The 22,552-nt window shown below is 48.2% G+C and overlaps 1 protein-coding gene across 6 annotated transcripts in view; it reads right to left on the reverse strand.

Moving 5' to 3' along the window:
* Positions 1-3,632: 3,632 nt before the first annotated feature.
* Positions 3,633-22,552, reverse strand: part of TBCK (TBC1 domain containing kinase) — a 109,012-nt gene continuing 90,092 nt past the window's right edge. For 4 of the 6 annotated variants that reach the window (XM_027772926.1, XM_006151164.3, XM_006151166.3 and 1 more), the window contains 3 exons: positions 17,026-17,201; positions 12,733-12,892; positions 3,633-4,193 (listed from right to left, as the gene is read on the reverse strand). In XM_027772926.1, the coding sequence (XP_027628727.1) occupies positions 4,083-4,193; positions 12,733-12,892; positions 17,026-17,201 (447 nt within the window). In that variant the 3' untranslated portion in view covers positions 3,633-4,082. The other 2 variants (XM_027772927.1, XM_006151168.3) reach the window with 2 other exon arrangements.

Here is a 22,552-nt window from a genome sequence, read left to right on the forward strand (position 1 = left end):
CCTACAGTGGATCCCACTGGATGACACTTCTGCATAAGATTCTTCGCAATGCTTAAGCACACTGATTTCATCTCTAAAGAAGTACTTTTTTAGTAACTCTTGGGAGGAGGAAAGCAAATGAGTCAGAGACCTGGCGCCATGTATGTTTTCCAAATGTTTTCTATAACCCATTGTTCTCATTTTTGAATAGTCACATGAACACATGCCCTAAAGCTTATCTAAATCAAGGACTTACTGATGCTCATCGAACACCTGCGTCTGTCTGCAACACATTTGTCTTCTTCACTCACCAAGAATACCAGGCTGATGACAGTCTCCTCCGTAGCTTCCCCAACGTGTGGGAAGTATTTTTAGTCATTTGGTGAAGCAGAGTTATTCAAGACTGTTCATAAGGTAGTCTAAAGACAGCCCTCTTCCCGCCCGGGCCCAGGGCTTTGTCTTCCATCCCATGTGCAGGGGAGAGCCAGTTCACAGGCCCGGGCCGGCACCTGCTGTCGCGTGGGCCGGACAGCTGTGCCTTTCAGTACTGCTTCACTTGAACATTGGTGGAGTGCTAGCCATCCTGAGATTCTTCGTAAATCTAGCATTACTGTTTTGGAAAGGGGAAGCTGCTAGCTTCCCTTACTTTGTTGGAAGGTACCTGCTCCGTCTTCTAGGATTATCGAATTTTAGGGATCCTCACTTCACTTGGTGAATTGAAAACTCAATGTATGCACTATCAGGTACCAGGTAAGTGTAGCAGTTGAAAAAAAATGGGCTGTTTAAATTTTTCACCACTTATACACATTCTAAAACCCTATATATTCAAGTTGACATTAACTGAGCATTTTCAACATAGTGGATTGCTGTAGGTAAGCAAGAGGTGTAAGTTCTGGCCCCTGGCCTTAGAGGAGCAGATGGCTGAAAAATGCTCAGTCTGTTATCAGAAGTAGGAGCAGGATGCTCTGCTGGCTGTGAGGCTCAGTGTGGCACGTGGAAGTCAGAAGAGATGGAAGGAGATGCCACTGGTACCGAGCGAGCCACTATTAATACGTGTGTGGAGCCCGGCAGTGCAATAAGGACACTTCAAGCAACAAGAGGTTACAGATGTCAGAAGCGTTGACGGTGACAGTGCAGGACTGGGAACACATTGAACAGGATCTGCATAAATCCGCGTCACACAGGTGTCATCAGTGAACAGTCACTGAGGTCAACATTGTTGACACACTCTGCCATGGAACACCAGGCGCCCAGGTCAACCTGGGTGATGGTGTGCTATTTCTAAGTTCACCACTGAGAATATTAAACATAACTTACAATTTGAATGTGTTTTTTAAAAAATCTTCATGTTGGAAAGAAGCCTAAATGTGTCAGGAGTTGAACAAACATTCTGTCTAATATAAATGGCTTCTGAGGTTCATTTTTCTGGGAGCAAACTAAACTATCGATTTTTTGCAATGAGCTAAACTTGACTCCCTCTGCATAGGCACCCACCCCCACCCCACACAAAATGACCGGGTTACTGCAGTTGTCACATTTAGCATTTATTTATAAGGAATGCATTATGACTAGCCTTTTCTCACTGTCACAGAAAGACCACCTCAGCCCACATTCAACCTGTGCTTTTACTAATACCTTCGTTAGGGCTGTCTGTCCCACTCGGCGAGGAACAGCGTCTTCAGTACGAGTGGGACTTCTTGACATGCCGGCCTGCCCTGTCGGTGGGAGTGCTCGGCTTTACGTGGCAGTGTGGCACAGCTACAGGATCGGATCTCCCTGTGGCCGTACGTGTGCAGCCACGTTTCTGGCCCGGACAGCTGAGCGTCTGGGTCACGCCAGCTACAAAACACCTCGTGACAATGCTTCAGGGGAGCAAACCGGGTGTCGAGTTGGGTCCTCAGGTGGCAGGGCTGCGAGCACGGCTGTGAAGTGCTGGCGCCACTCTGTGCTTCGGGAGTCATGGTCGTGCTTCTTCATATCTGAGGAGACGGGACGGTGAGGAGGCCTGTGGGCTTGATCTTATTCACGCCGCCATCTAGAATGCAGACTCTCGGATATTTCATCTTCACGAGGTGAGCTGCAAACTGGGACAAGAAAGGCCAGGTTTATAGAGAATATGACAGATCTCCAACTCTATGTTCTTCTCAGAAAGACCGAACATTTACAATAAAATTTGCCAGAGGGCATGTGTACTTGCCAGAGAGAGGGATAACGAGAAAGCCCCCATGGCGGGTGGCCACACCCTAATCCCTTCTCCTCCATTTCTCTCTCCTTTCAGGGCTCCTGATACGATACACACGCACACACCCCTGGCTGTGTCTCTCGAGCTGCCGGGTCCGGGACTCAAACCTTACATTCGGCCATGTGGGATCCAGCCACCTGAACCACCACGCCACAGCGTGTTTCAATATAAAACTGGCATTAATTTTTAAAATGTATCAGATCACTTATATATGGTAACAACTTTATTCTTTCTTTAATTTGCCAAGAGTGTGTACACTCACCAGAGAAAGACAGACAGAGAGGGAGAGGAGGGAACACCCCGTGGGGAATAGCCCCGCTGCAATCCCTCGTTCTCCCTCTCTCCCTCCTTTCAGGACACTGGGTGTGCAGGCACACATGCCTGGCGTGTTTCTCAGGTTGTCGGGTCCCGGACTCAAAAGGCATGGTCAGCCTTGAACACCGGCCATGGAGCCAGCCTGGCACACGGCTTCTTCCTACTACGCAACAGACGTGTCTCCTGGCACACGGCTTCTTCCTACTACGGAACAGACGTGTCTCCAGGTCGCCTCCACGACGCTGCCTGACTAGGCCGAATTTTAGGGATCCTCACTTCACTTGGTGAATTGAAAACTCAATGTATGCACTATCAGGTACCAGGTAAGTGTAGCAGTTGAAAAAAAATGGGCTGTTTAAATTTTTCACCACTTATACACATTCTAAAACCCTATATATTCAAGTTGACATTAACTGAGCATTTTCAACATAGTGGATTGCTGTAGGTAAGCAAGAGGTGTAAGTTCTGGCCCCTGGCCTTAGAGGAGCAGATGGCTGAAAAATGCTCAGTCTGTTATCAGAAGTAGGAGCAGGATGCTCTGCTGGCTGTGAGGCTCAGTGTGGCACGTGGAAGTCAGAAGAGATGGAAGGAGATGCCACTGGTACCGAGCGAGCCACTATTAATACGTGTGTGGAGCCCGGCAGTGCAATAAGGACACTTCAAGCAACAAGAGGTTACAGATGTCAGAAGCGTTGACGGTGACAGTGCAGGACTGGGAACACATTGAACAGGATCTGCATAAATCCGCGTCACACAGGTGTCATCAGTGAACAGTCACTGAGGTCAACATTGTTGACACACTCTGCCATGGAACACCAGGCGCCCAGGTCAACCTGGGTGATGGTGTGCTATTTCTAAGTTCACCACTGAGAATATTAAACATAACTTACAATTTGAATGTGTTTTTTAAAAAATCTTCATGTTGGAAAGAAGCCTAAATGTGTCAGGAGTTGAACAAACATTCTGTCTAATATAAATGGCTTCTGAGGTTCATTTTTCTGGGAGCAAACTAAACTATCGATTTTTTGCAATGAGCTAAACTTGACTCCCTCTGCATAGGCACCCACCCCCACCCCACACAAAATGACCGGGTTACTGCAGTTGTCACATTTAGCATTTATTTATAAGGAATGCATTATGACTAGCCTTTTCTCACTGTCACAGAAAGACCACCTCAGCCCACATTCAACCTGTGCTTTTACTAATACCTTCGTTAGGGCTGTCTGTCCCACTCGGCGAGGAACAGCGTCTTCAGTACGAGTGGGACTTCTTGACATGCCGGCCTGCCCTGTCGGTGGGAGTGCTCGGCTTTACGTGGCAGTGTGGCACAGCTACAGGATCGGATCTCCCTGTGGCCGTACGTGTGCAGCCACGTTTCTGGCCCGGACAGCTGAGCGTCTGGGTCACGCCAGCTACAAAACACCTCGTGACAATGCTTCAGGGGAGCAAACCGGGTGTCGAGTTGGGTCCTCAGGTGGCAGGGCTGCGAGCACGGCTGTGAAGTGCTGGCGCCACTCTGTGCTTCGGGAGTCATGGTCGTGCTTCTTCATATCTGAGGAGACGGGACGGTGAGGAGGCCTGTGGGCTTGATCTTATTCACGCCGCCATCTAGAATGCAGACTCTCGGATATTTCATCTTCACGAGGTGAGCTGCAAACTGGGACAAGAAAGGCCAGGTTTATAGAGAATATGACAGATCTCCAACTCTATGTTCTTCTCAGAAAGACCGAACATTTACAATAAAATTTGCCAGAGGGCATGTGTACTTGCCAGAGAGAGGGATAACGAGAAAGCCCCCATGGCGGGTGGCCACACCCTAATCCCTTCTCCTCCATTTCTCTCTCCTTTCAGGGCTCCTGATACGATACACACGCACACACCCCTGGCTGTGTCTCTCGAGCTGCCGGGTCCGGGACTCAAACCTTACATTCGGCCATGTGGGATCCAGCCACCTGAACCACCACGCCACAGCGTGTTTCAATATAAAACTGGCATTAATTTTTAAAATGTATCAGATCACTTATATATGGTAACAACTTTATTCTTTCTTTAATTTGCCAAGAGTGTGTACACTCACCAGAGAAAGACAGACAGAGAGGGAGAGGAGGGAACACCCCGTGGGGAATAGCCCCGCTGCAATCCCTCGTTCTCCCTCTCTCCCTCCTTTCAGGACACTGGGTGTGCAGGCACACATGCCTGGCGTGTTTCTCAGGTTGTCGGGTCCCGGACTCAAAAGGCATGGTCAGCCTTGAACACCGGCCATGGAGCCAGCCTGGCACACGGCTTCTTCCTACTACGCACCAGACGTGTCTCCTGGCACACGGCTTCTTCCTACTACGGAACAGACGTGTCTCCAGGTCGCCTCCACGACGCTGCCTGACTAGGCAGTAAGTACACACGGCAAACAATTCAAGTTCGGTATAAAGGTACAGGTGAGAAGTAAACGCTTCCCACCTCTGCTCCCAGGCCCCTCCCGAGGTCAGCAGTGTCGCCGTTTTACTGGGTATCCTTCCAAGGAGTCCCGAAGCGACACCGGAGAATGTCTGAGACCGGGACACCTCCGCAGTGGCTGCGCTCCCAGGCGCGGTGTTCTAGAAAGGGCCAGGAGCCATCAGACGCTTTAGGGGCAGTCACGCTGTGACCGTAACCCAGGGCGACGCCGAAGGACGGCTCCAGGAAGCCTTCCCGGTGCCTGGCACCGAGGGCTGTGTCCACGTCACCACGGCGCACACGCATCTTCCGACCAGCCGCATGCGCTACCGGGATTGTGGGCTTCTGCCCTGTCCCTCGTCCCGCGGCTGTCGCTGCAGGGGCTTTGTGACCAGGGTTTGTTAGCGCAGGCCGCCCTTGGTGGGAACGTGTCCTGCTCCAATTCCCAGCCCCTCTGTTAGCTCCTCGGTAGGCAGCCCCCCACCCCTTCCACTGATCTTCTCTCAGGTACGTCCAGACATCGCCGGGTGGGGACCTCAGCGATCTTCACTGACGAATGGTTGCCCCCTTCCCCATCTTGTCTGCCACCCTCTGCCCGGCCCTCGCAGGGACTCGGATGCTGTGCATCACAGGGTGTCAGCGAGCTGCGGAGAGCCAGCCTCCATCCTGCCCGGGCTCACTTCCCTTTGAACCCGTCCTCAAGATCAGCGGCCCCAGACCCAGGTTCCTGGAGCCACGTGCAGGCAGCAGGTCCCTGGCAATGACGGTCCCCGTGGGGGCGGGGATCTAAGACAAATGCAGCATTGCTCCAAGGCCCTGAGGGTTAGCTCTGGCCCTGCCGGAGCATGGGGGTCAGACAGGAGGAGGGAGGACTGATGGTAACTGAGCCCATTTCTCCCAGACCACACGTGGCCTGACTGAAATCCTACCTGTGATTCGAGGCCTGGGCTGATTATCACCTTCTCTTCTCCATGAAGTTTTTAGAAACCCTCTTTGAATAAGAATGCTAATTATAGGGACCAGCAGTTGGTGTAATGGCTATGTCGCTGACTCCCGTGTAGTTGAACGCAGTTCGAGTCCCAGACCCGGTGGCTTAAACTCATGCCAGGTGTGTGTGTGTGTGTGTGTGCCCAAGATCCCGAGAGGAGAATGGAGGAGAAGGGATTGTGGTGTGGCCATCCCCCCGGGGGGTGATCTCTCCCTTTCTGGTTCTCTCTCTCTCTCTGTCTTTTTGGCAAGCTCATGCGCCCTATAGCAAAAACCTCTCCCCCAAAAAAGTACATTGGCTCATGTTAGAGAAGCCTCTTCTGATAAAATTTCATCATCTGATACCATCATGTATCGGGAGTCCTAATGAATCTTATGGTACATTTTTCTGTGATCTGCAGTATTCAGAAACTGAATTTCAACAACAGTCATTTATCAGCTTGTTTGCACCAGACGACAGAGAAGAGTGGCCAAGCCACCAGTCCTCTTACACAAAGTGTGCTATGCTCTGAAAAGAATGTACACAGCAAAAACTCAGATTCCAAACAGTCAGGGCCCTGATGGATGACCGCCAGGCTCCCGCAGCGGCAGGTCTGGTGGGAGGGAGGGCAGCGGACTCCCTGGGCTCACTCCCCGCTCAGCCACACACATTCCTGCGGTGAGGGTGAGGAGGGCTTGGGCAGGGTGGGCATGTGAGATGCCGCCCAGTGAGAGTGAGCCGAGAGCTCGCACCCGCACCCTCGGTCGGTCGCCAGGACAGCGGCGGCGAGCTCTGGCTCCGATGACTTGGCAGCCCTTTGGGAGGCGAAATGAGCTCCCATTCTTTCTAAAAATCGCCTCCGCCCTCCCTCAGGTTAGAAACAACCTAGGTCTGTCCGAGGTGTTGTCAGGCCCCCTTTGCTACAATCCCACGTTGCTTTTACTTGACGACATTTATAAAAAGCTAAGAGCTGGGACTCTGTAGGGCAACTTTTACTTCCTGGACCTCCCAAAGCAAAGTCCCTCCCACCACGCCTCAGACAGGAACGGAGACGAGTTTTCCTGCTGTCCCTAACCTGCACGTGATCACTGTGCTCACGTTACACTACCGTCTAAAACACGTCCTTGCAGTCCAGTAGAAGCCCCGAACCCCACACATCTGCTAACAAGCAGGGCAAGGAAGAAGGAAGAAACCGAGTTTAGCCTCGGCCAGTGCTTGTCTGTGTAACTGGGAACAGGGAGGAATTCCTGGCATACCTGGAACTCAGAGGAGACACTTCCCATCCTTATCCACATGCCCAAGGTAGATCCCGAAGGGGCCTCGTGAACTTCCTGTCGGACACAGGCTCTGGCGCAGTGCTTTAAAGGTATTATGGAGCCTGAAGAACTAGGCAGACACTGCCTGGAGCGAGAGTTTACTGTAGGGACGACCCACATGCTGACAGGGGTTCAAGTGGACAAGGGTCTCCCCTGGGCACATACGTGCAGGATAATCTTGGAAGCCTGAGCCTAAGGCCAGAGGCAGGGCCTGAGCAGAGGGGGAGAGGCGGGCAGAAGGCACGAAGGGGCCGGGGTCTTGATGCCTCAGGCTCCCGGGTCGAAATCCTAACCCCCACGTGATCGAGTGAGGAGGTGGTGTCTTCAGAAGGTGATGAGGCCATGACAGCGGAGCCCTTAGGAACGGGTTGGTGGCTTTATAGAAGAGACCCCAGACAGCTCCCGGGTCCTGCTTTGTGAGGACGTTGCACCTATGACGTGGGCCTTTGTAAGACTGAACTTGCCGGGGCCGACCTCGGACTCCCGGCTGCCACGACTGAGACATCAATTTCTATTTTACAACTCGTCCCGCCTATGGTGTTTGGTTGAAGCAGCCAGAATGGACGAAGACAAAGGGACCGGCAAAAGGCAAAAGTTACCACTGATCCGGTGTCACGACGCTTGGCTTGGCTTCGTTCAGGGGCCCGGAAGTAACGGGGGGGAGGGGAAGAGGCTCATATGAACACAGCGTACATCGACGTCTAACGTCCACAGGCCGGCGGACCTTGGCATCCTAGACTATTACCTTATTCTCCTCGATGAGCTTCTAGAACCGTCAGAGGGCATGCGTGCTCGGCAGAGATGAGGAAGCACCCGGGGTGTGGTCATGCCGGATCCCCTTCCCCTCCATTTCTCTATTCTGTTGGGATTTTGGGAACCCAAACATACTTGGTGTGTTTCTCAAGCCACTGGGGCCAAGATTCAAACCACAGCTGGTCACGTGGGGTCTGGTTCTCTTGGCTCCTACGTTACATGGCTGGCCCTGCCTTAAAAATAAAATAGCTACAATAGCATGATTTATTTATTACGAATGAATCTCATAATTTCCCGCTGAAAATGGCAGTCATATTATACATTTAAATGTAGAATGCCCCACGTAGAAATGTGGGCCACTCACACTGGTTAGTCAGAATAGCCATAGAAAACCTTCTGTCCAGGTTTTAAATCAAACGTTATTTAAAAGTATTCCTTCTTTTCCAGCTCTCTGTTTTGTTTTGTTTCACTTTGCTTTGTTTTAAAGGAAAGAATAACAATGATCCACAGGACATTATGTTTAGATGAATTTTTTTTTTTTTTAACGGCAAGAGAAAATCATTGATTTTGTGCCAAGAATACAAGATTTTAAGAGTAAGATGAGCTGTCCATAATAGTTTCCAAAGGGTTGACAAGACAAAGTGGCAAGGGAAGTCCTTCCAGTTTTTCCTTAGATAACCTCTTGAATGGGCCATACAGGGATCAGCTCCTCGTGGTCTCATAACTACAACCTGATTGAGACAGACTTAATAACAACTTTAGCATGATGTTTCCACCTTCCCTTTCTTTCTTTCTTTCTTTCTTTCTTTCTTTCTTTCTTTCTTAAATTTACCATAGAGTCCCTGTGCTCACGGGGAGGGAGAGGGGTGAGATAGAAGATTGAGACAGACTTAATAACAACTTTAGCATGATGTTTCCACCTTCCCTTTCTTTCTTTCTTTCTTTCTTTCTTTCTTTCTTTCTTTCTTTCTTAAATTTACCAGAGTCCCTGTGCTCACGGGGAGGGAGAGGGAGAGATAGAAAGAGAAAGTGAGCGAGCAGCCCCCGAGGGCGGGGGTGGCCACACTGTCGCCCCCTCCTCCATTTACCGTTCAGGTTTTGGGCACGCACGCGTGCTGTCGGGTCCGAGATTTACTAAAGTTAGACAAACACCAGTTGGGTTTCCATTTTGCCCTGGTCTATGCGGCCAGTTTTCCAGGGTGAAATCCATCACTATCTCTGGATTTGTTATCCCACTGCATTGTTTTCCCACACGGGAGCATAAGCCAGTAACCCATCGAGCGTGCTATTGGGCGAAGCCATCATTCTCTCGAAACCGCCTAACTTTACTTCTAGGAATGAGATGGATTCAGCACGGCATTCTGTCAGGCCGAGGTATCTGAGACTTTGACCTTAAGCTGGGAGGAAGCAGTGTGGGTAATGGTGGCCACAGTCATCAAAACAGACCATACATTCCCCTAGATAACATTTGATAATGGTGAAAGTAAAGCTTCCCCTTTCCACCCGAGTGATCTGTCCACGGACATCAAAGTGTCCCCTTTTCTACCCTTGCTCCTTTACTACGTGGTAAAGATGGTAGGCCACCTGCCTCCCCAGTGGTCTGAATAGTTACTGCCTTAATTCCCAGACTCCGAGACTTGTTCTCCGGGATTAATCCAGTACACTTCAGTTCTGTACGAGGTATCTTTTATGAGCCTTTCTGTGTATATCATGCTGGTATGTTTTCTTTCTCTGCTCAGAGAAGCTCATTCCAGTTTAGCAACTGAGATGTAATTTCACATGTCAATTACAAAAAAAGATAATCCTCGCAAAGAAACAAGAGCAAGACTTCGCCATGTTTTCACTTTAAATATGACACAATTAAAGCTTGAAATGACTTTACCCATAGCCATGCAAAGGTTTTCCTACTCTCAGAAACCCTGCCAATTGACGTGCGCTGTATTCCTCTGGCTCATCAAATTAAACCGGGCCGCACATCGGCAAGGGGCAGCACCAGATGTGCCCACCGGTGGGCAGCGGCCCTCACTGCAGACACGTCGGACTCCGTCACTCGAGGTTATCTGCCTTTCCTTGACGCTAACACGCCTTTGCTCACAGCGGGTGTGGGCATGACGATTATACGACAGCTCACTGCTTCATTTAACCTCTAGGATACGGTGAACAGCTGACAGGTGAGAGTGAGCGGGACTTTATTCTGGCCCAGAGAATACTCTCCAAGGGACCCCAAGTAAACCTGGATTTTCGTAGTTCTTTGTTTGCCCTATTCTTGGAATAAAAACCCAACTATTGTTTTACTTAGATAAGAAGTGGTGAATTCTGAGGTTTTCTGTGGATTTGAAGTGGAGGCGAGACCAAATAAAAAGGGGAAAGTAGTGATTATAATGAAGCCATTTTGCAGCAATAAAGAAAGAGCTAATCGATGGTAATTAGAGAAGAGTTCACGAATACATAATGAAATGGTGTCACATATCTTCTGATTACAATTTTGAGGTCTATGAATAAGCTGCATTTCCCAGATCTCTGTCCTCTCCCACGTGAGCTCAGAGAACATTCAATATATCTGGTCACTGGGAAGGAGTTTCTTCCTATTCGTATTCAAAACTCACTCTGGTCCCAATTTTTTATTTTAATACTGTCCTACACTAGACAAGAAATTCATTCATTCTTTCTTGGAGTTGCCCAGTGGTATTTTGCTAGTTGTTAAATTCAGTATTGAAAGCCTTCTATTGAACTATATTCTACATAATATTTTCTTGGGTTTTTGAACTAGTTCTCTTTTTTTTTTTGAATTTTTTTTTTTTTTTTGCTATAGGGCGCATGTGCTCGCCAGACAGACAGAGAGACAGAGAGACAGAAAGCGAGAAATCACTCGCCAGGGGTATGGCCACGCCATAATCCCTTCTCCTCCGTTCTCCTCTCGAGATTTTGGGCATGCACGCACACGCGCCTGGGGTGAGTTTAAGCCACCGGGTCTGGGACTCGAACCGTGGTCGACTATGTGGGAGTCCAGCGACATAGCCATTATGCTAACTGCTGGTCCAGACTAGTTCTTTAAACCAGGTTTTAACAGATGATGTAAAGCCAGAAAAATTATAATCAGTACCTAATTTTTGCAAACAGAAATCCCCAATCCAAATATGCATTTGACGTAACGTGGTAAACACCGCAGTGGTGACTGGGAACTGAACCGGTCAGCACTGGAATTCCCCTGCTCCTTGACCGGGGCTCTCTTGACCTCCTCAGAACAGGGCTCTGCCAGCTGCCCGCCATAGGGCACTGAGCTCGACCACGAGAGAAGCTGCTGCTGGCTTGGAAATCATTAAAAACAAGACATGCAGCAGAACGGCGTGTCTGAGGCTCCTCTCCTACTGCCCACCGCACATGGCAGGGCTGGGTAACTGGGGACGGGGCGCGGGGCGGGGTGGGGGGTCCGAACACAGCAGACCCTGCGACTTTCCTTAAGCTGAGGTAGACACGTGTAACACAAAAGTTGCCCTTTTAACCATTTTTCCATGCTTACCTCGGTGGCACTAATACATTCGCAATGTTATAAAACCATCACCATTAGCTATTTATGTCCTGTCATGGCAGACACGAACGCTGTCCCCGCTCAGCAGCCACGCCATCCTCTCGTCCCCGTGAGCGCTCCCCTACCTGTCTGCCCACGGCAGGGGCTCTTTAACCGGAATCGCACAGGACGTCCTTCTGGGCCTAGTGACCATGAAGTCCATCCATGCTGTAGCACCTGTACGAGCTTCATTTCTACTCATGGCTGAATATTCAGCACACAGACACACACAGACACACGCTCTGTTTACTCCTTCATGTGTTTGTTCATGGACACGCGGACCGCTTCCACTTGCTCTGGCTATTGTTAATGGGGCTGTGGTGAACACGCATGCCCCGTGGCTGTCGCGTCCTAGTTTTCAATTGTTTTGGTGTATACCTACTAGTTTACTTAGAGCCAGACGGCAATTCTATGTACACTCTGAAAAAACCGCAGAGACGTTTTCTGCAGAAGCTGCGTCCTGTACACTCCTGCCAGCAATGCAGCTGGTTCCGACGTCTCTGTGTCCCTGCCAACACCTGGACGTGACGTGGGACCTCACTGTGGTTTAGCTCTGCCTCTCCCAAGTGACTGAGAATACCGAGTGTCTTCTCATGTGCTTATTGGGCATTTGCGGATCTTCTTCAGGGAAGGGACTCCCGTCGGGGGGCATTCTGAACCCTGGCAGCCTTTTCGTTGAGATCTAGCAGTTGCCAGTGAATAGAAGCACACCATTTCTGCACGCTGACTCTGTTCCGCTGTGAACCCTTCTTAGACACATGATTTACAAATACTCTTTTTTAGTGTCTTTTCACTCTCCATAGTATTCCTTGAGACTTGAGTTTTTACTTTCAGCAAGGTCCGATTTACGTATTTTTTGTCGCCGTTGTCTGTGCGTTAAGTGTCACACTGAAACAGCACTGCCAGATCAGAGCTCATGGAGATTTCTCTCTACCTTTTCTTCCAAGAGTTTTGTAGCTGTAGCTCCTAAATTTGGTCCACTTACGTTAGTGTTTGTACATGACGTGAGGCCGAAGCCCACCTGTGTTTAACCCGTACCATTTCTTTCATGAGTGAGAGACAAACTGCAGCCCGACAGCTGAGATGTACGAGCCACCTCACCTCAGCCCACCCTGGGCATGGGCACGTGTGCACGCCCCACACGCGCAACAGTGCCACTCACCTCGGCGGTGTGCTTCGCCACGTGGCCCACGATGACGATGACCTTCCCCCGGAAGCTCTGCAGCACGGCGGCGCAAGGGCTCTGGGCCAGCTCCCCTTCCGCAGTGAACGCAGAGCTGAACGGGACGTTGATGCTGCCGGAGATGTGGCCCCGCGTGAAACTGACGAGGGAGCTTAAGGAAAACGTCTGTTTACGTGCAGACCCGCGTGTCCCAGACAGGCTCGAGGAGGCGCCGGAACAGTACTGGCCCTCTTTCAAGCTGCTGTGAGCATTTTATCTAAATGAGGTAAGGCACCTCCGAGGGAAAAAAGGAAAAAAGAAAGTGAATCTGAAAACGACGTGGGAGAGAGAAAGGGGAAGACAAGCAAAGGCATCAAGAAGCCCCTCCCGTTACGGAGACCCTGAAAAGGGATGCGATGCGGAAGCCACGGACTCACAGGCGGCACAGCACCCGGCCTTGGCTCGCGATGGCTCAGCCCTGCGGGGACACGGGCGAGGGGACAGCCTGGGTCTCCCCTGGCGGGCGGGTCTGGGCCAGGCGTGGCTGACTGTGAACACCTTCTCTCCGCGGATTTCACAGCATGCGGAGCAACGTCCTGCAGGAGCTGCCTGTGCTGACTCTCCCCGTCTGTCCCCAACCCCACGCAGCCCAGGGCCGTCAGCACCGCGGACGCCTTGAACGGTCCTTCTCGCCCTCTCTGGGCCCACATGGCGTGTTTGCTGTCTGGAACGTCCCTTCTCTGCTGGGCTCGTTTCTACTCCTTTTTTAAGACCTCTGCTCTAGGTGTCTGTCCTTACATTCCATGACATTCTGCCTGTGCCTTGGACAGAGCCATTTTGCACTGAACTGCAGTATCTGTCTCGTGTCTGCTCTGGCTACGAGCCCTGAGTGCCCGGGGGGCAGCCGTGGTGAACTCTGCGCCCCGGGCCTGGCGGAGCTGGTGCTCACGCAGGGCAGGGGCTGGACGGGCCCGCAGGGCCTCCTGAGCTCACGAACAGCCCACGGCTCGTCCAGGCAGTGCGGACAGTCCTCAGCGGTGGCCAGCAGATGCCCTCGCTTACACGAGGTCCAGTCACACGTGGGGACACGCGGGGTGGCAAGTTTAATTTAGACAGGTTGAGCCCAAACCCGAATGGGATGAAAAAAATCCCTACTGAAACTCCTCATCATTATATATCCTGCTCTGCACCCAGGGCAGGGACCCACCTTTACATGACTAAGATCTTTTTTTAAACATCAAGGAAATTTGGAATATTTATAACCATTGCAGAAAATAAGAATTTGGGTTATGCATTATCTGTGAAATTCTCATTACTTATGAAATTTAAGTCACTACACAAGAAACGTGACCTGTTGCCTCTTTAAAATATGTAAGTATGGTTTGTGCCAAAATTCCCATAATACATTGAAGAATGAAAAAATTGGACTTGACCTTTGACCTAGATTAACGGTTCATGCTCGTTTTAAATAGCAATAAACAAAAACAAGGTATGATGTCAACAAAAACATTTTTCGGCTTCCCAGAGCCTCTGGCTCTATATTAAGAGTTTAGACGAAGTACCTCTGGGACCCCTTCGGATTCTGAGGCGTGGGATTACATTTTTATTGCCACGTGGGTGAGGTCTGCCCTCGGGTTGCTGGGCTTCCTCCTCTGTGCTCCTGCCCCTGGGTCCCCACCAGGACGGGGGTTCCCTCTGACTGTCCTTACCTACAAGCGCCAACACTGCTCAGAGTAAAACGGTGCCTCTCGCGGGGAACTGGTATTTTAACTGGGACTATCCCGAGCACAAACTAAATCATTTAAGCTTGAACAATTTCACAGGTAAGTAGTGTGGACGTTTGGATCCAAGACGAGCTTGGAACTGATAGCTCCCCACTTCTCCCTGAGCTTTATACTAGCAGACACCCAGGGGTACCCACAGACTCTTGGAAGAGTCTAACTTGTGGTTTCCTTTAAAGGGTGTGAAACCCAGTGAACGTCTGTGGTTTGGCGGTGGACAGGTGTAGACAGGTGGCAAGAGGATTCGTGGAGAGAAAAATTAGGAAGGCTGTGAGGATGAATGGCCCAGCCTTAAGAACATCTTGGTTTTAGCCTTTTTAAAAAAGTTTTTTAAAATTTTATTTCATGAGAGAGCTAGGCCCCTAACAGGATTTTTAGGCCCCAATCCAACCCACTTCCATCAACCCAGATCACAGGCACACATGAGTGTGCCCCCAGTATGCACAGGGAGGTCCCAGGGCATGAACCCAGGACCTTCCCACATGGGTTCGGCATAGCAGTGCTATGTGACTGGTGACCTACAACAGCTAGCCCAAGGATACCTAGTTATATTTTTTAATTCCATTTTTTAAAAAAGGAATTATTTATTTCCATTTGTTATTACTACTACTACTATTATTATTATTAATTATTTATTTTGACCAGTCAGAGACATAGTGAGAAAGCAAGCTGCCAGGTCTGGGACCCGAACCCCTGTTAGCCATATGGGAATCCAGAGCCTTTAACCACCACGCCACCAGCTGGCCCCAGGGCAGTTAGTTTTAAAGCAAGTTTCAAAAAGGGCTTTAAAATTTCTACAAGGTGGGCCCTTTAGGAGAATCACAGGAGATGGGTGACTTCACTTGCTTTCTTTCATTATCCTGGACCCAGCGTCTCTGGCTCTGTCTTCAGCCGGCACGCTCACTCAGCCGGATAGCCTCCAGTTCCACGTCTACACCGGACCCTGAGGGATGGTGCAGAGGCACTCGTACCCGGGGCGACTGACCCATGTCTCTGCAGTTCCACGTCTACACCGGACCCTGAGGGATAGTGCAGAGGCACTCCTACCCGGGGCGACTCACCCATGTCTCTGGGAGCAATGTGCAGGCTGGTTTCTGCACTTTCTGTTTTATTTGTGCTCATCCTGCAGAGAATAAAGATGGGTGTCCTCAAAAAGAGCAAGCCTGTGAGGCCTGAGACCCCTGGATCGAGTGCACTTTCGAATCTGTGTGTGCTTTTTAACGTCAGAGCAGACTGGGCTGTGGGAAAGGAAGGGCCGGGGAGCAGCACGGGCACCGCCTACCTTCATTCCTTGGGTAAAAGGGGGCATTAGAATGCGATGCCTTTTTGATGGTTCTGTGAGAGAATGACCATGACTACAGGTTTGAGGAAACAAAGCAAGGAAAAAAACAGACGTTAAAAGGCTTTTAAGCTCTGAAGTAGCCGACAGAACTTCCTGGGCAGGGTTCTCTGGCTGGTCACCTGGACTGTATGCCTCTACTGAGAGCCACTCGCGTTCTCTAAGGAGCTGTCAGGACATCCTGGAGCTCAGAACAGCGGGGGCATCAGCATGTGTGTTCTCCAAGTGCAGAGGCCCTGGTCCAGGGGAAAGGGCAGCCGCGACTTTACAGAGTAGGAGTGTGGTCTGATGCAGGGCTCTGCAGGGGTAACTGCCTACGGGCTCGGCAGGTGTAGGGTTTGAAATTCATCTTAAAATTTCATCTCAAAAGAAGGGATTAAACATATGAACATGGAAACCTACTAAATGCCAGTTCTAGCATATGCGAAACCTCCAGCCTGCCATCCCTCACAGAGCACTTAGTAAATTAGTACCACAGTGGAATCTTAGAGAAAACACTGTATTTAGTGAAAATACGTGTTCTGTATAAGCTGACACTTTAAAATTATAATAAATACCGGTTCGACGTTGAGATCTGTGAACTTTTCCTCTAATGTATGTATCAGTATATAGCTACTCTTCATCCCCGCCCCCAATTCCCGTTAACAACATGAAGAATGCACAAGCCTTTCAGAGAGCAATACACAGCAGAAAAACCCAGTAATCAAGAAAATACTCCAATATTTTGGTTTGTTTGGAAAACACTTTTTTTTTTTTTTTAAAGATTTTTCTTGGATTGTGGGGAGGAGGGAAAACGAGACAGTCTGGTGGCTCTGACAGGGTCTTGCCAGGCCATGGCCCTCCCGCAGAATAACAGGCACCTGTGGGTTATGCCTGGTGTGTTCTGGTTCATCGGGGCTCTGAACCTGGGCCCTTTCCATGTGGCTTGGCACCGCACAGCGACACCCTACCGCCACCGCAGCTGGGACTGAAAACTGTTCTAAGGTCGCGGGTATATAATATTATCTTAAGAAACTTCATATGAGACCATCTGGGCAGCCAGCTTGAGAGTAATTTAGCTATAGGAATTCAGAGAGCCCCAGAAAGGTTCATTATTTTTCCGCACGCCCTTTAAATGGGAAGGAAGCATCGACTATGCGATGCCGCTCTTTAAACCACGTGCAGAAAGGATACTCCTCACTGCTCCGAATGTCCACCACCAGCAGCTTCGGCTTACCGGACTTGGTTCTCTTGGGCGGTGTTTTGAAGTGGCCGGTCACCGAGAGCTCACACAAGTCGATCAGGTCCTCTGCTGAAATCCGGGGCGACACCTCTGACTTCAGGTCGTTTAATGGGATGGATTCTCTCGACTGGAAGGAAAAAAGGTGCATGCAACCAAAGCCAGTAAGAGTACGACAGAGACGAATGACAGCCATAATAACCATGTCTTCGGGTTCCGTCCACACTGGTCGTCACGTGTGGGAGGAGAGGAAACCGGCCCTACAGCCGTCCACGGCCCAGCCCAGCTCTTCCCCCTGCGGTGACCTCTCTGCGGTCACACCAGTAGGACAACATTTTTGTCTCACTGCAAACTCCAGGCTCACACACACGCACACACACATACACACACACACACACATACACACACACACAAAGGACAGCAAGTCCCCCCGCCCCTCAGGAGAGACGGTGTATCTTTAAAAACACATTTCACGCGTGTTCCAGTATGATCACTGTTGAGGGCCACATTAATTACAGCTCAGGTAAAATGAGACTCCACTGCAGTTCAGGACACATATTAATTAAACTGGTTCTAAGGTATGCATTGCATTTTTATAACACAATTTATGTTACATATAAATGGTGAGTGGACATGAGATTTTCAGAGATGGACAAAGTGCAATTTAATGCTTTCTTAGTAAGCCAAATTGACAGTGTGTCTTACTTGTGAAGGAGGTCAGATCAGACTGCAGACAGGAAGCCAGTATGCTCATCTACGTGTCTGTCACGCAGCGTAAGACTCGGTCACCTTGGGACCAGCAACTGGCGTAATGGCCATGTCTCTGGACTCCCATGTAGTTGACTTCAGTTCAAGTCCCAGACCCGGTGGCTTAAACTCACACTGGGTGCGTGTGCATGTGTGCCCAAGATCCCGAGAGGAGAATGGAGGAGAAGGGATTGCGGTGTGGCCTGGGGCGTGATTTCTCTCTTTCTGTCTCTCTGTCTCTCCGTCTTTCTGGCGAGCACACGCGCCCTACAGCAAAAACCTCTGGAAAAAAAAAAGACTCAATCACCTGTAGGGCTGTTTGCATCTATTCTCTGTTATTTAGTAGAGAAGGATTCACTTCCCGTAATGGGCAACGCAATACAACACAGCTCGACATAAAGGCTTTGAGCAAATTAGTCATCCTTGCAAATTCATGTGACTAACTTCGGAATTTAAGAACTTTAAAAATTCACTTGATTAAAAATATGTGGGTTCAAAAGAAAGTTTGTACTCATGCTAACTCAGTAATTGAAATAGAACCCAATTACGATGTCACCGATTCCCTCCCTTTGGTCAGTTCTGCTGTGGGATTCCACACCAAGAGTGCCCAGTTGAGAATTTCTAGGCAGGAGGCAAATAAATCACATGAACCATTTACCAGGCAGGCTTATTTTGAAAAAAAAATTATTTCCAATTGGAGTTTGATGTCAGCTCCCATCCTTGGGTCGCCCTGACTGTGTTATGAATTCTTTAATGGCAAAGCATCATTTTCTTACTTCATCAACTTTTAAACCGAAGTGGAAACTGCTGTTTTATAGGTTTATGGCTTAAAAAAAAAAATAGACATTAGGAATGTTCATTTTTAATATTAAGAATTAAAGCTACTTAAACGTTATGAAATTAAAAGTGCTTCAGAAAGATCAAGGAGCTTTAAAGTCAGCAAGCCATGCGAGCAAAGCTTCCACCTCCCTTTTCATTAGACTGCAATGTCTATAGGTATTTTTCCAAGGCGTCATAAGAAGTCAGATGTTAAGGAAGATAAAATAAAAAAAAACTTTAGACTCGCCTAGTTCTAGTCACTTCGTGATGAACGTGGTGTTTTAAACTAAGGTGTCTCATCTGAGCAAAAGGGTTGCCCTGGCTGATGAAGACGACTTGACCGAAGTGTCCTCCACGATCAGCTGATTGCCAACGTTGGCATCAGTTTCAATCAGATGGTCACGTGCGAGTTTTCCAAAGGAAAGAGCATTGCTACATACAATGGCAGGAACAGGAGAGGAATTCTTAGACATCCAAGGCTTTCTGACCTTCTATGGATGTGTGTGAGTATGAGCTTCAACGTGATACCCACACATCCAATTGCAAGTTAATTTTAGGAGATTAGTATGTTCGATTTGGAACAAATTATACTATGTGGTGGCTGAAGAAATGATTATAATATTAAGAAATACAAAATCCACTTTTTCTTTTACTAGTTTTATAAGTGATTTTACTATTCCTTGTAAATTTTCCATCGAGAGGTGTAAAAATGAAACTTCCTCTGCACAACTCTTGTCACAGACACTGTTTCCTTGTGTGAAAGAAGTCCCAATTCGACGGGAACTCTGAAAATGTCTGTTAGTTTTTCATTTCTGCTCAAGAGCCTGTATATACATGAGGATTAAGCTTAGAAGTCCAGAATTCCGGTATCTGAATTTGATAACTTTCTTTAAATTCACGTTGCTGACTACAGTAGAATTTAGTTAAGAGTATTTGAAATGGCTATGTAGATATATTAGTGATAATTCCAAACAAACAAGCCCAAATCTAAATCCGGTAAAAAGACAGAATTTTGCCATGCCCATTAGTTGAAATTAAAACGAGGAACAGTTTGTTAAGAACAGAGAGATTTTAGGCACAGCATTCTGTGGGAAGCAACTGTACCTAGCACACTGGCAAGGGGTTTTGATCCTACTTCCAGGGTATGGTTCTGTGCTAGCAGGTACGCTGAGGAAAGCCTCTCACTTAAAATCCTTGCCACTTCAGGCCAGCAGATGCTGTCGTGGTGACGTCGCTGGACTCCCACATGGCTGCCAGCAGTTTGAGTCCCAAACCTGATGGCTTAAAAATCATGCTGGGTGCAGGTACATGTGCCTGAGATTCCCAGAGGAGAATGGAGAAGGGATTGTGGTGTGGCCAACCCTCTGGAGGTGATTTCTCACTTTCCCTCTCATTGTCTCTGTCTCTCTCTCTTTCTGGTGAGTGCACGCGCCCTTTGGCAAAAACCTCTGAAAAGTAAATATAATAAAATAAATGAAATCCTTCCCACCTCTTTCTCCCTGCCCCCTAAGTCAGCCTGGTATGGATAAAGCCGACTTTCCAGTCAGGATACTACTTTCATTCGGAACAGTTTTCAGAAGTTTAGTTCACAAGTGTCTGTCAGTGTCTGAGGTCACAACTCCTGCCCCATAAACCGCTGGTGCGAGTCTCGGACAGCGGCCTGGGCTGGCGTGTTTTTATACCGCCATTTCTAGTGCCACCTTGACCCTGGGTTAGCTTCGTAGGCCAGACCCTAGAACTCTCCCTCACCTCTTCCACTCTCACTGTGACCAACTGAACTGTCCCAAATATTTCCCCACCACTGTCTTTGAAATACAGACGTTCTTTCTGATCGTGTGTTGTACAAACTCTTTCCTAAGCCTCACACTCAGAAGCATTCCTGAGCCTCTTTCAGTAGAAACTCCAATGGCATCATTGTTTCATGTATAGGTTTCTTGGTCTGCTAAATATGACAGCAATGACAACTAATTAAAACGATCAGCTATAATGCAAAAGATGGATTACTACAATATTTACTTTAGAAATATTTGACTTTAACGTAGTTCAAAAGTCTTCCTTTTGGCTTAATATAGCTTATTATGCAATAAAAAGTAATCTAAGACAAAGAAAATATTTGACAAAAAGAAGTTACAGGTAATATTTCTGTGGTGAAGTAAATCTTTGAAATACTAGTGTCCATAACCTTTACAGATATATTTCAACACATATATTTTACCCAAAATATTTTTTAATTCTTTGGCATTTCTGGGAATCTTGCCAAAGATATTTGAATGTGTTCTTAAGTATTTTTAATAGAAAAAAACCCACTTTTCTAATGCATAACCAGATGATAAATGTATTGGTTAAAACATGAGACTACTTTAATTAAAAAGGTGATAATGGTGCATATGGGATATTATATACAACCGAGAATTAACCAGCAGATTACAAATGCGCATATAAAGCCACAGGTCCATGCCAGCCTCTGCAGAACAGCGATTTAAATGTACTTACTCCCACAGACTTCTAGGAACACCTTTCTAAACAATCAAGATACGAAGAACGTCTTGATTTTAAATTAAATGGTAAATGTTCTTTAACTTTGGCAGGTAATCTCCTTTAAGGCTTCATGTTAAGTCTAGTCCTTTTTTCCTTCTTACTCCCTCTTAAAATCAGAAGATTGCCAATTCTGTAAAAATTTTATAATATTCCTGCCTAATGGTGAGCCGGGACTTACTCTGGCTTAATTAAGCAAATGAGAAGTTTAGCGGTTTCTGGCAGGCTGAGCCTCTACCTAGGTCGAGATCAGGACAGAGCATCCTCTCCCAGCTCACTGCAAAGCTCACACAATGAACGGCAGTCAACAGTCAGGGGCTGTTTGTAGTTCCTACGAATGGCAGGAGAGCACGTTAATAAGAGATAGGAGGAAAATCTTACGAAGATTTTATCAGAATGTGTGATACTTCCGTAACACAATAAAATTTCTCTCTAGCCAAAACACAGCAAAACGCTAGAAACACTGCCATTAAATCTAAGTGTAAGATGAAGATACCCACTGTGATTACAGTTATTTAATGTCGAGGAGAAAAAAGGGACGCAATCAAATACTAGGAAGATATCTGATTTATAAAACTGGAAAGGACGCAAAATTATCGTAACTTGCAGATGAAGTATTAGAAAATTTGAATGAACGGAAAACTATTTCGAACGTCAAAAGTGAACCGTGATAAGGCTGATGGGTACTGACACGTCAGTGTGCTTACTCTGTACCAGTGGGTGCGCTACAAATATTAACTCACTCGGTCCTATGAGGTATATCATGTCATCGCCCCTATTTTATGAACAAGGCACTGAAAAAAACCAAGTGACTTCCAGGTTACAGAGCTTGTATGGCAGTGTTGGGATTCAAAAGCTGGAAGAACAGGAACCAGCAGATGGCAAAATGGTTATGTTGCTGGACTCCCACATAGCTGACTGCAGTTCAAGGCCCAAACCTGGCAACCTAAAATTCACGCCGGGCATTCGTGCATACATGCTCAAGATCCTGAGAAGAGAATGAAGGAGAAGGATTGTGGCATGGCCATCTGCCCGGCCCCCAAGGTGGGGGGGATTTCTCTCTTTCTTTCTCTGTTTCTCCGGCAAGTGCACATACACTTAAAAAGTGAGGATAAAGAAATACGGACAGGGAACCAGCAGTTAGCGTAATGGCTATGTCGCTGGATTGCCACGTAGCCAACCGTGGTTCACGCCCTGGACCTGGTAGCTTAAAACTCACGCCGGGTGCGTGTGCGTGCGTGCCTAAGATCCCGAGAGGAGAATGGAGGAGAAGGGATTGTGGTGTGACCATCCCCTCTGGGGGGTGATTTCTCGCTTTCTGTCTCTATGTCTCTCTGTCTGTCTGGCGAGCGCATGCGCCCTATAGTGAAAATCTCTCCA

The sequence above is a fragment of the Tupaia chinensis genome, unplaced genomic scaffold (assembly GCF_000334495.1).
Source record: "Tupaia chinensis unplaced genomic scaffold, TupChi_1.0 Scaffold000315_1, whole genome shotgun sequence".
NCBI lineage: Eukaryota > Metazoa > Chordata > Mammalia > Scandentia > Tupaiidae > Tupaia > Tupaia belangeri.